The sequence below is a fragment of the Gordionus sp. m RMFG-2023 genome, chromosome 1 (genome assembly GCF_954871325.1).
Source record: "Gordionus sp. m RMFG-2023 chromosome 1, tfGorSpeb1-WG-v2, whole genome shotgun sequence".
NCBI lineage: Eukaryota > Metazoa > Nematomorpha > Gordioida > Chordodea > Parachordodidae > Gordionus > Gordionus sp. m RMFG-2023.
Window position 1 is genome coordinate 49,111,587 of NC_088775.1, and position 19,082 is coordinate 49,130,668.

General features: G+C 25.9%; 1 protein-coding gene across 6 annotated transcripts in view; it reads right to left on the reverse strand.

Annotated features, from left to right (window-relative positions):
* LOC135931651 (tubulin-specific chaperone D-like) overlaps positions 1–19,082 on the reverse strand; it is a 100,306-nt gene that overhangs the window by 61,876 nt on the left and 19,348 nt on the right. For all 6 annotated transcript variants that reach the window (XM_065468899.1, XM_065468898.1, XM_065468903.1 and 3 more), the window contains 5 exons: positions 7,538–7,685; positions 6,383–6,469; positions 4,429–4,564; positions 4,288–4,370; positions 3,996–4,115 (listed from right to left, as the gene is read on the reverse strand). In XM_065468899.1, coding sequence (XP_065324971.1) covers positions 3,996–4,115; positions 4,288–4,370; positions 4,429–4,564; positions 6,383–6,469; positions 7,538–7,685 — 574 coding nt within the window. The remainder of the gene's footprint in view (positions 1–3,995; positions 4,116–4,287; positions 4,371–4,428; positions 4,565–6,382; positions 6,470–7,537; positions 7,686–19,082) is intronic.

A 19,082-nucleotide genomic window follows, 5' to 3' on the forward strand; every position in this document is an offset into this window, starting at 1 on the left:
TATATACCAAAAGAATTACAAATAAAATTCATTATCGTTTTTTAAACTTTAATCGATTTAATAAGTTCTTGCAACAAGTACATCTAACGAACGAATCTTTTCTATCACTAGATTAATACTTAACGCCAAGAACATATTTAATTTATTCAAGTTTCAATTATTTATTATTATGAACAGAGGTCTGCAAATTGCAAAATTTCCAGGTCCGGCCCGGTTGATATTTCGTTTTTGCACTGTCCGACCTCTTAATTTTTTTGTCGGACCAGTTTCTATTTTATACTAAGGGTGCCCAGTCTTGTGCCCTTCATATTTTTAAAAGGTGCCCGACACAGCACGGTTTTTTTTAAATAATTATAATTTGACCTAATTTTGTTAAATTTAAAAAGCATACTAATGTAGCGTAGAAGATTGAATTGTTAGTCATCCTTGTTTAATAGGGTTATATTTTTGAAAACACCAGCTTGCCATATTCTCCCCCCCCCCCCATACTAATAATATTTTTATGACTCTTCGAGTTTCGACCATATTAAGAAAATACCATTTTACTTGGAGGATATATAAAAATAAATAAATATTATACAACAAATTTATACAATACAACAAATACAAATTTTTAATTAAATTAAAATTTTTTTTATAAGATACATATTATTTAGATTTATAATTAGAATGTAAAAATAAGAGATCATTGATTTTATAAAAAATCTAAAATATGTGTAAATACCATAGAAGTACTTGAAGAAAGGAAGGAGGGGGATAACAAAACAAATACTTTCTAAAATATTAGATGCCAGTATTCAATGCGATCGGATACCATCTGCACAATATCTTCAGTTTTCCTTAGGAAAATAAAATTTATGAGTTTTTATCGATGCAATTAAATGATCCGAAAAGTTATATTAAAGACAACTCTTAAAAAAAAATTTAGACCAAAAGATGGTTTCTATTCATGATTTTATATTTTTGGATCATAAAATCAAAAAGATGAAAACGCTATCCATATCGAAAAGGCAGCATCTTTATCGCAAAAGAAAGTAGGCATGTACCAATAGTTTTTATCGAGGTTTACACCCTTTTTAAAATTTCCGTTATCGGCTGATATTATAAAATTTTCCAATCCGATCCTCTAAAATGGAGTTAAAATTTTAAAAATTTATTTCATTTCATAATAAATTTATTTATTTTTTATTATGTAAATAGATTTAAAAAAATCTATAAGGCCACTTCCAAACACGACGTTTTTTCAAAGCGATAAATAACAAATTAAGCTTAATAGATGTGTGCTTCCAAACCAAACGATTTTTTCATGCATACGATTTTGCGATTATTTTAATAACAAACTAGCTTGATTTTTTTTAACTATTAAATGGCGTCTGATACATTTGAAATGAATAAGTAATTTTTAATATTCAATAAATGAAATGATTTTAGAGGAAATTTTGTATCTGAATTGATAAATTTTGTAGAAGATCATGACGATTTATGGAACCAATATGGACTTTATGTGCTAAAAAGTAGAACAAGACTTTATATTGAAAATATTGACTATTTTATAATAATAATTTTTAATTAACAGACTTTTTAATTAGATACTATTTATTAGTAAGCATGGAATATAAATTTTAATAATTTATATCTTTATAAAAATAAAATTATTTTTTATCCTTTATTATTTACCAGGCTTGATTCATCCCCAAATGTCTGTAAATTAAAATGGAAGAATTTGAGGGATTCTTATTTAAAGGAAAAGAGAAAGAGAGAAGAAGTGCATTCAGGGGATGCTGCAAAAGCTAGCACTCCATGGAAATGGTATGATTCACTATCATTTCTTACTACTTTCACCACACCAAGAAAGACACTAAATAATATCACAGATAATATAGAGAATGTAAGACCTGTAAAAAGGGCTAGAGTAACAAAAGACCAAATGGAAAGATATTTTGAGATAATGACCCAGATAGATTATGGTGCCTGTCTTTGGTTGATAATGTAAAGAAGGTGCCAAATGAAGTTAAGGACGCCATGAAAATTAATGTGCAAACTCTTATTTATAATTATATAAATAATATTATAGTAGAAAATGTTGATGTTTAAATAGTTATGTATTATTTTATAAGTTTAAATTAAAATAAATGATTTATATACACATACATAAGTGATTTATATACACATACAAAAGTAATTTATTAATTTATATACACATACAAAAGTAATTTATTTATTTAATATATAATGATAAAATGTTAAATTAAACATATATTTAAGAATTAAAATAGTCTTTAAATAATTTTCTAATTTCTCTTGAATTAGAACTTGAAGCATTTAAAGATCTACTGATCCCTAAATTTTCAGTAATAGGTAAAATATTAGGTGTATATTCTATTTTATCATAATCAATAATAACATTATGTAAAAGAGTAATTGTGATATAATTTTATCAGCATTTTCAACTGAACACTCTATAGCTTTAGAAAGTAGATACAGATCTCTTTCTTTATAAATTACACTTATACTTTTCGTTTTTTTTATAATGTCTCATAATAAAATATCTAGTTATAAGATTCATTTTTAAAAAATCAGCTGTAAAATATAAATCGTTGCTGTTTGGAAGTAAAAAATATTGCGAAAAACGTGCCTTGGAAAACGTTTTGAAAAAACGTCGTGTTTGGAAGTGGCCTAAATAATAAAAAAAACAATCTGATTCAGAAAAACTCTCTGCATACTTGCAACACCCCTTCCCTGAGAAAACCTATTCATATGGAGATGTATTCGTACCCTGGTGATTCATCAACCTATGCTCCTGTCTTGCACCGTCATCAATGGTATGCTGTTAGCCTTCATAATTTATTTGGTACAGTATCTCATGAGGTGATCTCCCGCAAAAGCCTAGCATCGCCTTGGTCGCTGGTTGGAGGTATGGTACCCCTGCTGCATTCCTGCCGGTTTTTCTTGTATGTTAAACCGGGCCGCTCCTAACATCATTTATAATCTCTCCATATAGCCTAATTTTACCTGGTTGAGTTTAACCATTTTATTGAAAAACGAAAGGGGGTTATTTAAGGCGAAATGGTTTTTGTTGAAAAACGGATGTACATATAAATCAGGTGAGGATTAAATAGAAAGAGGGGATAGATCTATATACAAATATTAATTATATTTTTGAGGGCATCTTGCACGAGAGTAGGCAACTACATAGTGTTTATAGAAATCAGAGCAATCTGCGATCATAAATGTATTTTTTGCTCAAAGCATTTCTTTTTTTTCAAGTAGCAGCAAACAAATGAATCATAATATAACCTGTGTGAGAATGTTAAATGTTTGAGCAAAAAATGATATCTTACTTCGAACATCAACTTCATGAGCACGCATCAAGTGTCCAACCCTCTCCATCTTGTTCACAAAATTCAATATAATAAATTTATATTTCATTGAAAAAATTGTCATAAATGCTTTATTGCTTATATATGTATTGTTAAATTTCTTGTATTTTTAAATTTTAAATGATTAAAAAATAAAAATTAATATTGTAACAATAAAACGTTTTTTTGAAAACAAAAACGAATTCGTTATTAAAAAAAAATACATATAAAAATTTAATTTACAATATTTGAACAGCTAAATACCCAGCCATATAAAAAAATTTACTATGCTGTAAAAATCGAACCTGCTTATTTAATTCGGATGATGACTCATAGACTCATTCAAAAAACACAATAAACTAATCGAAGACGAGTATGTATTTACATTTAAAATTTGTTAGACAGGGGAAAATTGACTTGTACAACTATGTAGCAAAAATTTGTTAGACATGGAAAATATATTTATCAAAAAAAGTGATAAAATAAACGCTTAAATAAAGTAAATGTGCATACTGATATTTTGTAGTTTAGTAACCTTTAAATATAATTGATATCGTTAATATGAAAAACATAACACCTTTGGCTATTTATATATTTATATGGATATTAAATATAATATTTCAAATAATACTCGACCTAAGGTTTCTTGGATGATATTAAACGAGACATCAATTGCTTTTGGAATTTGGTCGTTATCTCGAACCAAATTTTCTTTAGAAAAGGGTTCCTTTTCATTGATATTTGGATTTACATCATCTACAATTAAATTATAAAAGTGTTAAATTTTTTGATCAAAAATTTTATTCTATGGAATTTTTAATCAATAACAATTTATTTTTTAATTTCATGAGATTTAGTTACTCTCAAATAAAAAAAAGAAAAATTCCAAGGAAGATATTTAAATAAAAACATATTGTAATTAAATCACCTATTTGAACCAATTGAGAATTATCACGGTCTTTTCTTTTACCTTTAATGTGTAAAATTTGTTGATTGTTTATTCTGTGATGCCTAAAGTTGTTTTAAATTATATTTTTTTAAATCAAAAGTAAAAAATATATTGCTTTACCTTTCAATGGCCAAATTCGGGTTTAATATAATTATAGCTAATCTTTGCAACAATTTTAAGTATGTTTTACGAATGATAACCTGATCAGAAGACACAATATGATTTAAGTGCAGACATTTCTCTAACATATCTTTGGCTGTAGCATTTACAGTGTTTATAATTTTTTTTTGTTTTTTTAAAATGAAAATAACGATTAGGGTTTTAAAAAATTGATACTTCATATTTATTTTGCTCTTTAAAAATTATATAATCCTAGATGATTTGTATTCGATTGATTTTCGTACAGATAATAAAATTTACTATTAGTATTCGATTCGATATATTCAAATCTGTTTTCTTAATTATTATAAAATAATTAATAAGAAAATATATTGTCAAATTTTTTTAATAGTTTAAACTGATCAATAAATAGACTGTTTAGTCCTAAAAAGGGAACCTGAACTGAACTGATTCAAATATAAAAATTATCTGACTCTTATTTTTGAATATTATGTTCTTTACCAATAGTTCTTTTCTCAAAATGTAACATGCACATGCATAAGAGTGTTGGGGTATACTGACCTTACTAATGAATATATCGATTATTTATAAATTCTTCGAAATCTTTGAATCTACAGTTTAAATTCTATATTATTTATTAAATAGCGATCAAAAAGAGGTCATATGGCTATGATATATTTTTAATATTGAGTAAAGAAAGAGTTTTTAACAAATTATCTCCAAATTAGTTTTCATGGATAAAATAAAGTTGATGATTTAGGTAAAAATCAATTTTACTGTAAATCCTTTCATTTAGGTATGAATAAAATGGAATATTTTATAATGATTGAAAAGAGATCCTATTCTTACTTTAAATTTCATAATACTCTTGCAATGATTCAAGCAGCCATTTCACAATTTTTTACTGTTTTCATAGTTAATGATCACTATTTTTTTGGGGGGGGGGAGGGTGAGGGGAGACTTTTTGTTAACACTTGATCATCAGGGTTAATTAATTTATCAGAATAATTATATTATCCATAATTATGCTAGATTATTTTTATGCAAGTTACCACAAATGAGGTTCTTAAAAAAAATTAATCATATTTTATTACATTCCTTTTTAAATAAAATTTGTGATTCAAAAAAAGCGGATATTATTATAAAAAGTTTTAAAGCCCTATAAGGAAACTTTAAAATATAATTTGTAAATAATCATATAACAAATTTCAATATTTTTATGTAAAATTGATATTTAAAAACAAATTTTAGAATAATTCGTTTTATTCAAATCGAATAATTGTTCATTATTGTTGGAACAAAATGCGTAATTCTTTTTGTGTTCATGATTCGTAAGCAGGTCTTGTAAATATAAAATCCTGGTCCAAATCAGACCAGGCATATTATATCTATCAAAAATGATGTTTTTTTAAACACTAAAAAAAGATAATTGCCATATAAAATCTAAGCCTTGTAAATATTGGTAAGGGCATTGTACAACAAGGCACCGATACCACGGTCTTGGTCAGTATCATTCAATACTTTTAATTATAAATAATACCATGTCTATACCGTAAAATCATTACCATTTGTAATATTCATATTTGTCGTTACAATTTTCGGTTTAATTATTAACATTCATTTCAAAGTTAAAGATGCTTGAAAACAATCTCTTTAAAATTTAAATGGTTAAAAATCAGCTAATTTTGCTCAATCTACAGGTGTTTAATGAAGAAGACTATGCATAGATGTGCGAGTTAATTTATTTATGCTCTCTTCAAAGTTAAGCTATATTTGTTTAAACCCAAGATTGAGGTAATTGTTCTTGGTTAAGAACTAGGTTTATCCGTTTTTTTTACCCATTAAAGCAATTACCATTATGCACAGGGGTTAATATTATAATTATCATTCCAGTTAGGTCACCAAGGCCGCATTGTGATAATAAATAAAAATATTACAAAATTTTTAAAAAAACCGTAGGGTAGCATATCATCTCTTCCGCCATATTTGAATGTATATGATAAAGCTAAAAGTATGGATCGTACCGTGTAAATGTTTTCCACTAGATTAAATATATTTAAACAAATTTTAAGGAGAACTTATACTTCTTATTTGAAACCTTCAAATTAGAGCCCTGCCGGGATCGATTTAACGGAACTCAAATCAGTCTGACTGGGATAGATATTCTCTCACCTTGACAAAAAGGTATTAAATTATTTTGTTTTCCTAATGTTTTTATAAATATTCCTTTCAAGAAACTAAGAAAAATTCTTGAGAACTTATAATTTTTTCGTTGTTGTTATCATTACTTTTTCAAAAATTCAATATATTTTTCGGGTCTATTTCATAAATAATAATTTTTTAAAAAAAATATAGGATTGGATCGGTGGTTAAAATAGTTATAAATCTCGAACCGGACCAAACAAAATAAATCCGATGCAGGACTCTAATAGAAATATTCTAATCGAAAAATGTATTCCCCACTTTATTTAAGATAGTATTTTTAAAGTTTATTTACCGGCAGTTTTTTTATTAAAATTTCCCTCAGTTTTTTCCATCATGTTTTTCCCATCATTATTTAGGTCGAGTTTTTTTTTTCTATATGCTATTTTCCCCATTACAAGCTTAGGGATGTAGGAAAGGGGTTGAGTCTATCCTTACATAGATATGTTTCAGGATGTTTATATTTCAAAAAATGGGTTTCCCGCTAAATATTTATCCTAGGGATTTCCTTTCCTTGGAATTTTTTCCACTGGTATTATTTTACGTGATATTTTGGGGGAGATTTATTAATGTGCATAAAAATTCAGAGATTATAAAACTGATAATATAAAGAATAGTTTCAAAATATTTATTTATGTAGAATTAAAGTAAAATTTAAAATAGTATAAGACAAATTCGATTCCCATTATGTTGTAAATATATTTTATTTTATGAGGCAGCCACAAGGTGATTGTTATAATAAATAGCTATCATGCTGGTTTCATTCATTTTAAGTATAAAAATTTTGTTATTTTAGTTGATGTGACCCATTGGCATATGTTTAATTGTGCATATCTATATTAAATAATCATTTTTGTTCATTTATAATTGACTATATTAATTATATGTAAGTGATAAATATAAATACTGGTAACAAGAGAAAGTGCATGGATGTTATGAACGGCCCAAGATAAAAACCCTGCGAGTTCCTTTTGAAATATTTCTGGTCGAGACAAATACTGCCCTGCTAAATAGGCTGAAGCACGGGAAGCTAACGAGCCATCCAATAAATACGTCTTATGTAAAATAGAATATATATAAATATTATTTTTTTCAAAATAAACATTTTATTATAATAATTTTGAGCACCACTTGCATATTCTAATGGCATTATTAAAATTCATTCTTAAAAACCTTTTCTTAACCATTAATCTTTTTTCAAATGGAATATGGTTATCTTTTAAAATCGAGTAGTTTTAAAAAAAGAGAGGGTAGGTCAATATTTTCATTCATTTCAAAAGTCGTTAAACATTTCTTTTATGTAAATTTTAATTTTATTTAAATTTTTTTAGGTAGAATTGATAAGATATGAGTAAGATGGAAAGTTCAATCCATATGGATGTTAAAGCTAAAACATTTGTTGTAACAAGATAATATCGTAAGTTTTGGGGGTATAATGAATTCGAAACTTCATGATTTTTGCGGAATCGTAAAAAAAACCATAATGTCATGAAATAAGCTATGCATATTACTAATACTTTTTTCAGTTAGTTTTTATAATTAGCTTTTTTTTTTATAAAAATAAGATTTATAGGTTTTTATAATATTTCTCTAGTAGTATTGTTATAAACGACGAATTTATGTTATAATATTCGATCATTTTCTTATCACAATTTTCTTTTAATTTGGGGAAAAAAATGGCTTTGGCAAGAATTCAGTTAAATGTCTTTTTTGAGGGCTTTCGGTCGATTTATTGTAGGTCTTTGGTCGGCATGCATTTTTATTAATTTGGGCTTTAAACCTCTTTTTTTAAATTGTATTTTTTGAAATTCGCAATCATTATAGACATTATTAAAAAAAAATTATTTCACAATAATATACTTATTTTTAAAAAATTATAGTTTAAAATGACATGTGTTCATTTTTCGACCCTAATTATATTTGCGAATCACCTAAACTGTTATTGTTTGTATATATCGTCACGGTTAATATCCCTATCTTCAATCTCTTCTAACCGGAGATATATTATATTTTTTAATTAAATTATTATACAATATCAGTATTTGCATGACATGTTATAATTCAATTTTATTTTATATGATTATCACTATTTGTATCGAAGTTCACAAATTCTTTATTAAATTTTATAAAAATTTACTTTTATTTTTAACGCGGTGTAAGATTGTGAAATCAATACCCATTGTAGTTTCAATACCGTAGTGATATTTTGGTATTGTTCAATACCGTATTGATTTTTAAGAGATGTTTTCATCGTTTTAAATATATTGGCGGCCATTAAAATTGTAAAATATCTATTATTAGGGGAAATGTGCTATAAACGGCCATGGTTGAAGACTGGCTACCACCCTTTAACTTTTAATCTATTGGACCAATTTCTCTCAAAATTGGTCAAAATGTGTATATTTATGATATGTACCTTACCTAAGTTCATTTATTGAATATAGCAATTCAATAAAAAAATATTTCAAATAAACTGTTTTTAGTACCTCTTTCTCGAAAAATCACCTTATACATTTTTTTTTGGTGAAAAAATTACTAATTTAGATTACTGATATTTTATATAAATATTATCATTAGGCATTTAGCATTATTTACACAAAAAATTAGACTTTAAAAGCTTTATCTAATAGACATATAGGGCGCATAATAATAATAAAGGTGGGTATTGACTGGCCTCAATTCGCACATTCACATTTTCATATATAAATGAAAAGCTCTTGCAAAACAACATTTGGTGAAATAAAATGATGAACAAGATTAAGAATGTTTAGTAAAATGATAATTAAGATATTAATTTATAATATTATCATTAAATAGATGTGGTAATAAATTGAGATTTTAATACTAATTAAATTAGTGTATAATTAATTTTCTATATAACTAAAAAATGTAGAAATATCAATATAAGTCTTTTACAAGTATTTCATATTGTATTATTTTATATTTATAATAAAATTCTTAAATAATATATTATGGCCAGTTAACACATAGTATATGGCCAGTGAATACATTGGTCAGAAAAACAACTTTCACATAATCTCATTTAGCTTATAAGATATTATACATAGAGCTTTGATTCAAATTTTATTATAAAGATTAATATTTAGGCTACACATTGGTATAAAATTTGTTTGGTTAAACATAAATTTTAATACCTTTTTTTCAAAAAAGCAAAAACATGGCCATTCATGGCACATTTCCCCTATATATTTTTTCATTGATTCAAAAATATTTACGGCCATTTTTGATTTGTAAAAAATTTATTTAAAATAGATTTAATATTAAATATATTTAAATGTTTATAAAAATGATTTTCTATTCTTTTATATAATTATTCCAGGGAATTTATTTATTTTACAATTCTTGATATCCTATATAATTTTTATTTGTTAACGCATTATTTCTAACAATTTTCATCTTATGGTTAAAATCAGAGTTGTTAAAGGATCGAATCAAAAGATCGCCGATCCTGGATTCGATCCTAAATTTGTCAATTTTCCTGGATTCGGAATCCTGACCTCAAATTGAGGATCGTGATCGAGATCTTTTTCTTAAATATTCGACCCCGATCCTTTTAAAAATTAATTTTTTACTTAAAAAGCAACAAATAAAATAAAAATTTTGAAAATTAAATTAAAATATTATTTAAAAAAAAATATCTATCTACATCATATTTTATCAACCACCATTCCACCATATTTCAAAAATTTGATTTCTTCAATTTTTGGAAGTGATTTAAAGCCTACAAATACAAGTTTTATTAATTTAATTATATTATAAATAAATCTAGGGTTTAATAATGTCCTCCATTATAAATTTAGAAGATGATAATCTACTAGTACTACTGATATGACAGTAGATAGAGGTGAGAATGAGAATCTTTTACCATTTCATAATTTACGTAAGTATTTTACTCTATGTGAAACGGATGGAAGTAGCCAGACAATGATCTATGCAAAATGTTCTTTATGCAATTTCCTCCTCGAAGATTAGTAGCTCAAATTTAAAGAGACATCTAAAAGTTTATTTTAAAAATATAATTTTTATTATTTATGAAAAGTATAACAATATGCATATAATAAGGATTATTTACAATAATTAATATATTTATCTATGTATTAATCATAATCTTAATTATAATAATCATATATTAGAAGAAAATATTGTAAATTTTGTATTTTAAGATAATTTATACATGACCTTTTTAACCACTTATAAATAATAATATATCTTAATATGTTTAACAATATTTGTGTTGACCTTTTATTCATGAGTTCTAAAATGCCAAAAGCATCACTATATTCATATCATAGGAAAATTATTTATGAAGAGTATACAATATGCATATAAGGATTATTTACAATAATTAATATATTTATTGATGTGTTAATCTTAATTATGATAATCATATATTAGAAGAAAATATTGTAAACTTGGATTTTTAAGATAATTTATATGACCTTTTTAACCCCATATAAATATTATATCATATATTTATATAACAAATTTGTTTTGAACCCTTTATCATTTTATTTGTTTAAACACATTGTTTTTTTAACTTATATTTAAAAAAATTTCCATCTAAAATTTTAAAAATATGATTTGATTCAGGGGAATTTACTTTCATCCAAATCTGTTACATAATATTTTTTTCTTTTATAAAGAAAAAGCATAGTGAATTCAAAAATGAGATTGCCAAACACCTCTACAAAAGCAAATTGTTCCTGGTTGCAGATCGAAACAAACTAAATTAAATTTTTATAATCTTAGCATGCCTTCAATATCACAAAAAACAGCGGACAAAGTAATCATGGAGTTTATTATTGACACACACTTTCACTGTTTGATGATCCTTCATTCCAGAAAATGATTAAAACATTTTTCCCCACGACAAAAGTTATTTGTCGTCAGACTCTAGGCAACAAAATCTCTACCGCGTTTACTGATATGACAACAAAGCTTATAAGAGATTTGTCAGAAGTCTCCTATGTATGAACCACTGCTGATTGTTGGAGTGGTCATCGAAGGTATATCATATTTATATGAATTATTTTATTTTAGGGCTTTTATTGGAGTTACTGTCCATTGGATGGACCCATTAACCCTCAAGAGAAGATCAGCAGCTTTGGCACTGAGGCGTATAATAGGAAAGCAAACATATGATGTTTTGGCTAAGGAAATTATGGATATCCACAAGACTTATAAAATTCATAATAAGGTGGTGAAGATGGTGACCGATAATGGAACCAACTTTGTCAAGGCATTCAAGTAATATTTATATTTAACAAAAAAAATTATTTATAATAAATTTTTTATTTTTTCTAGAGTATTTGGAGAAAATGAAGAAGATAGTGAGGATATGGAATTAATAAATTTGGATGACATATTATCTGTTGATGACTCAAATAATCCTATCAGCCTTCCGAAGCATCAACGTTGTTGTTGCCATAATCGAAACCTGATTGCAACCAAAGATGCTGAGAAGGCAGAAAATGATAATAATTATAAGCGAATATCTAGAACAACGTTTGCTAAATGTTTAGCTTTAATTAATAAACAGACTATGTCCCCCAAAAAGATATTCTATTGCAGAAATTGGGAAGGTATTTAATAGCTCCTAACAAGACTAGGTGGAACTCTTATTTTCAGTCCATTAAATTAATGGACAAGATGCTTTCTGAAAAGTTTTCAGAAGTTGAAGATGTTTGTGATAAAATAGGGTTCACAATGTTTAGACAAGAAGAATGTTACTTTGTCAAAGAATATGCTTTAGTAATACAATTAGATTTTTATAATAACTAAAATTTAAATACCAAAGGTTATGGAACCCTTAGCTATCTCATTAAAGATCTTGGAACGGGAGGATAACATGGAGCAGCGATATCTAACCCCGGTTTTAACCATACTTATAGATAAATTAAAGAAATTTAGCTGCCTGCGATATTGTCAGCCGCTTGTAGAGTGTGTGCTTAGTGGTATTGATAAAAGGTAATAAATTTTTATGCAATTTTTTTATATTATTAGATATCAGATATCTGCAAAATTTATTAAAAAAATTAGTAAAATATTTTTAACAGGTCTGGTCTACTAAGCCTCTGATATCTGGTAAAATTTTAATGAGCCTAATAGGCATTAAAAATTATTAAATTTATTCAACATTATACATTTGGTCAGGCCTGACTGTAAAATCTAAAGGGCTAACTTTTGCAGATACCTGATTTATATGAATGAACACTAATTTAATAATAAATTAATTATCATTTATTAATATTGATTTCCTTCACTATATGATGACAGTAATATATTGGCATCAATAATTCACCCAAAGTTTAAGCTCAATTGGCCTTTTGCCACAAAATTTGTTGCTAAAAGAAAGGTTAATTGCTCATTTAGAAAATATACAGGGTCAACCACATGCAGATCCTTCAAATGAATGCATGGATGAAATCGACACCTTTTTGGGGAAAAATTCATCACAAAATGCTCTTTCAATTAATAATTATTTTTATTCTAATGATAATTCAGTAAATATTTTTAATAATTATGTTAATTTAAAAATTTTTTTTATTGAATATAACACATCCTTGCCATCAATTAGTAAAGCTAAACATGTACTTAATGAAAAACGTGGATGTTTAAATGATGATAATTTTGAAAAAATTTTAATATTAAAGGCTAATTTTAATTATAAATAAATATATTCTAATTGTTATTATATATTATATTATTCAATTACAATAAATTTATACAATATTTATTTAATTTTTATATTAGTTAATTTTGCATCAATCAGAAATAAATAAGAAAAGGATGGTGATCGTGATCCTCTTTTTTAAAAAAGGTCGATCCTGGATTTCATTCCTATTTTTTTCAAAAGATCGTGATACGTTCATTCATATAAATCAGGTATCTGCAAAAGTTAGCCATTTAGATTTTACAGTCAGGCCTGACCAATTGTATAATATTGAATAAATTTAATAATTTTTAATGCCTATTAGGCTCATTAAAATTTTACCAGATATCAGAGGCTTAGTAGATCAGACCTGTTAAAAATATTTTAATAATTTTTTTAATAAATTTTGCAGATATCTGATGTCTAATAATATAAAAAAATTGCATAAAAATTTATTACCTTTTATCAATACCACTAAGCACAGCACACACTCTACAAGCGGCTGACAATATCGCAGGCAGCTAAATTTCTTTAACTTATCTATAAGTATGGTTAAAACCGGGGTTAGATATCCCTGCTCCATGTTATCCTCCCGTTCCAAGATCTTTAATGAGGTGGCCAAGGGTTCCATAACCTTTAATATTTAAATTTTAGTTATTATAAAAATCAAATTGTATTACTAAAGCATATTCTTTGACAAAGTAACATTCTTCTTGTCTAAACATTGTGAACCCTATTTGATCATAAACATCTTCAACTTCTGAAAACATTTCAGAAAGCATCTTGTCCATTAATTTCATGGACTTAAAATAAGAGTTCCACCTAGTCTTGTTAGGAGCTATTAAATACCTTCCCAATTTCTGCAATAGAATATCTTTTTGGGGGACATATTCTGTTAATTAATTAAGGCTAAACATTTAGCAAACGTTGTTCTAGATATTCGCTTATAATTATTATCATTTTCTGCCTTCTCAGCATCTTTGGTTGCAGTCAGGTTTAGATTATGGCAACAACAACGTTGATGCTTTGGAAGGCTGATAGGATTATTTGAGTCATCAACAGATAATATGTCATCCAAATTTATTAATTCCATATCCTCACTATCTTCTTCATTTTCTCCAAATACTCTAGAAAAAATAAAAAATTCATTATAAATAATTTTTTTTGTTAAATATAAATATTACTTGAATGCCTTGACAAAGTTGGTTCCATTATCGGTCACCATCTTAACCACCTTATTATGAATTTTATAAGTCTTGTGGATATCCATAATTTCCTTAGCCAAAACATCATATGTTTGCTTTCCTATTATACGCCTCAGTGCCAAAGCTGCTGATCTTCTCTTGAGGGTTAATGGGTCCATCCAATGGACAGTAACTCCAATAAAAGCCCTAAAATAAAATAATATAAAATTCATATAAATATAATATACCTTCGATGACCACTCCAACAATCAGCAGTGGTGCATACATAGGAGACTTCTGACAAATCTCTTATAAGCTTTATTGTCATATCAGTAGATGCGGTAGATTTTGTTGCCTAGAGTCTGACGACAAATAACTTTTGTCGTCGGAGAAAATGTTTTAATCATTTTCTGGAATGAAGGATCATCAACCAGTGAAAGTGATTGAAAGGTGTCAATAATAAACTCCATGATTACTTTGTCAGCTGTTTTTTGTGATATTGAAGGCATGTTAATTAAGATTATAAAAATTTAATTTAGTTTGTTTCGATCTGCAACCAGGAACAATTTGCTTTTGTAGAGGTGTTTGGCAATCTCATTTTTGAATTCACTATGCTTTTTCTTTATAAAAGAAAAAAATATTATGTAACAGATTTGGATAAATTTCCCTGAATCAAATTATATTTTTAAAATTTTAGATGGAAATTTTTTTAAAATATAAGTTAAAAAAACAATGTGTTTAAACAAATAAAATGATAAAGGGTTCAAAACAAATTTGTTATATAAATATATGATATAATATTTATATGGGGTTAAAAAGGTCATATAAATTATCTTAAAAATCCAAGTTTACAATATTTTCTTCTAATATATGATTATTATAATTAAGATTAACACATCAATAAATATATTAATTATTGTAAATAATCCTTATTATATGCATATTGTATACTCTTCATAAATAATTTTCCTATGATATGAATATAGTGATGCTTTTGGCATTTTAGAACTCATGAATAAAGGGTCAACACAAACATTGTTAAACATATTAAGGTATATTATTATTTATAAGTGGTTAAAAAGGTCATGTATAAATTATCTTAAAATACAAAATTTACAATATTTTCTTCTAATATATGATTATTATAATTAAGATTATGATTAATACATAGATAAATATATTAATTATTGTAAATAATCCTTATTATATTCATATTGTTATACTTTTCATAAATAATAAAAATTATATTTTTAAAATAAACTTTCAGATGTCTCTTTAAATTTGAGCTACTAATCTTTGAGGAGGAAATCTTGTTTTTGCATAAAGAACATTTTGCATAGATCATTGTCTGGCTACTTCCATCCGTTTCACATAGAGTAAAATACTTACGTAAATTATGAAATGGTAAAAGATTCTCATTCTCACCTATATCTACTGTCATATCAATAGTAGTACTAGTAGATGTATCATCTTCTATAATGAAGGACATTATTAAAACCTAGATTTATTTATATTATAATAAAATTAAATAAATAAAACTTGTATTTGTAGGCTTAAATCTCTTCCAAAAATTGAAGAAATGAAATTTTTGAAATATGGTGGAATGGTGGTTGATAAAATATGATGTAGATAGATATTTTTTTTAAAATAATATTTTAATTTAATTTTCAAAATTTTTATTTTATTTGTTGCTTTTTAAGTAAAAAATTAATTTTTAAAAGGATCGGGATCGAATATTTAAGAAAAAGATCTCGATTACGATCCTCAATTTGAGGTCAGGATTCCGAATCCAGGAAAATTGATAAATTTAGGATCGAATCCAGGATCGGCGATCTTTTGATTCGATCCTTTATTAACTCTGTTTTAGCTGATTTAAATTTAATACTTATATTTATGGCATAAAAATTTTTTTATATATCAAATCTTAATGTTTTAAATTATTCTTTTAAACTGAAACTTTATTTTATTGCAATAATATTAAATATAATTACAATAAATGACCAATTTAGTAAAAGATAATTTCCTATTAATAAGTATTCTTTTATTGTTTTGATATTTATCTGTTATTGCTTGATATAAATTTATAAAATGAATTTAAATGCACCAATTTCATTCATTAATTTTAGATTTTATTCGTAAAAGTTGAGGTTCGGTTATAAATTATCAATACCGTATTTTACAATATTGTAGAATCAATACCGTATTGATTTTACAATACTACACCGGGCCCGAATTTTTTTATATTTTGATTATTTTATGGCCCATTTTTTATATTTCGTTATATATAAGAAATAAGAAAGAAAGTGTTAAATAAAATATTAGACTCCGTCATACATTTTATTAAATTTAAATAATAACAATCATAAAACGCTTAAAAAAATTCCTTTCCAATTTCTTTTTACTTTTAAAATTTTGTTATAAGATTAAGTATAATGAAGAATATTAGATTTAGAAAGAGTTTTTTTTTATTCCATCTATTAATTGTTCGATAAAAATTATATATATGTTGTATTCCATATCAAATCAAATGAAGATTCAACCCGACCCTCTTCGATTTTTTTTAAAATTTGCATGATGGTAGTATATACACTAACTAGCAATAATATAAAATTTTAATTCTCAACTCAGCTTACTTCATGAGATATGGCCATCTTTAGAAACGCGAAAAGTTCAAAATACACCATATTTAATTTTAAATATCTCAAAAAGAATTAAGCTAAAGGTATAATTTAAACTTTATTAAATAACTCTAGAAAAGCCCTTTAATATGATATAAAATTTATTATATTAAAAATAATTTTATTACCAAAAACCGGAAATAGAAAACCGGAAATGGTTATAAAATAAAAATTGCCCTTTTTTTTCTTTCAAAATTTTTTAACAAATAGACATTATATATCTTAATATTTGTACAAAATCCTAGATTGGGACCATTACTGGGTCAATAGTTATTACGCTTTAAATATAAATATTATGGCTTAAATTCTATATTACACGAAATGAGTAATTATTTTTTTAACAAAAGTGATAATATTTGTGAATAATAGTATTAAAACTGAAATCCGAACCCCATCTTAAGATTTATATTCGCCCCCCCCCCCCCACCAAAAAAATTCTTTTTAAATTCGAGATTTTTGACCTGGCAATTATATGAATGAATTATAAAAATCAAATTCAATTCCAACAGCAACAGCCGTCATTTTTATTGATTAATTTTATAAAGCCATTTTTCTAAGAAAATTAAATTATCGGTATTCATTATCCAATTTATTTTTAATTTAAAATAATTATATAAAATTAATAGCTATCTTATTCCTTACCAAAAAATTTAAATGTCTAGAAAAGTTATTTCTATTCCAGTAAAGTGCTGTAATCCCTTTAGAATAAAATCTCATTCAGTACGTTACGATCTTAGAAATGTTTTACAATGGATGATAGAAGTGAATTCTAGCTTATCAATTAATCAAAAAATTTGTAGCTCTTGCCGGAAAAAATTAAAAAAATATCCAACAAATCTGATCTCACCTTTTACTTCTACGATCCTGATCACATTACCTTTTATTTCTAACTTACCTTCTAACTCAACTATTAATGAAACATTTAGCGATTCTGAACCTGATCAACCATGCAATAATCCCGACTCTTATACAGATTTTAATACTTCAATTTCAACTTTAAATGAAACTTTGCCATTTTTAGGGGAGACACCTATTAAAAAGAAAAGGTTAAATGAAAAAAAATATCCTGTAAATAAATTTTTGAAAATTCAGGGAAAAATTAAAAAAGTTTTTAAAATAAATCTAGAGGATCAAGCAAAAAAAGATGAAGCCGAAATCATAAATCAACTGAAAGAAAAATTTGCTACAAGTTCTCGCAATGAAAAAATACAAATTTTAAAAAATGAAAGTCAAACGTTATTCTAATTCATTAGATAATTTAATGTATGATATTATTTAATTTAATTACAACAATATTAATTTCCATTTGATATTCATGTAATAAAAATAATTAGCTAAATAAAGTTATAAATATTTTTACAATTATTTTCTCTCTAAAATAAAATCGCTAAACTTATATGTTAAATATGACATAATGTCTACTAGTGGGCTCACAGCCCGAAACATTTATAAAAAAAATATAATCGGCCCGATCATAAAGGAATTTTCTTTTTATTTGTTTCGTAAATTACTAAATATTTGGTATAATTTAGGGACTCTATTTTCTCGACGAAACAGGCATCAATTTTCATGTTGTACCTGTCTATGCTTGGGTACCACTCAATGTTAGACCAACAATAAAGGTTCCATCCTCAAAAGGGAAAAATGTAAGTGTAGTTTGCACTATAGGAATTTGTGGAGTTATACATTATAAAATCATCGAAGGATCATATAATGGTATATTATTCCGAAATTCGTTAATGGAGATTATTAGTATACCACCAGATGCCATCTTAGTTATGGATAATGCTTCTATACATAAAAGTCATCTAATTGATGCCTTTAAGCAATACTACTAATATTTAAAGCGTAAAAAAAATTGGCCCAGTAATGGTCCCAATCTAAAATTTTGTACAAATATTATGAAATATAATGTCT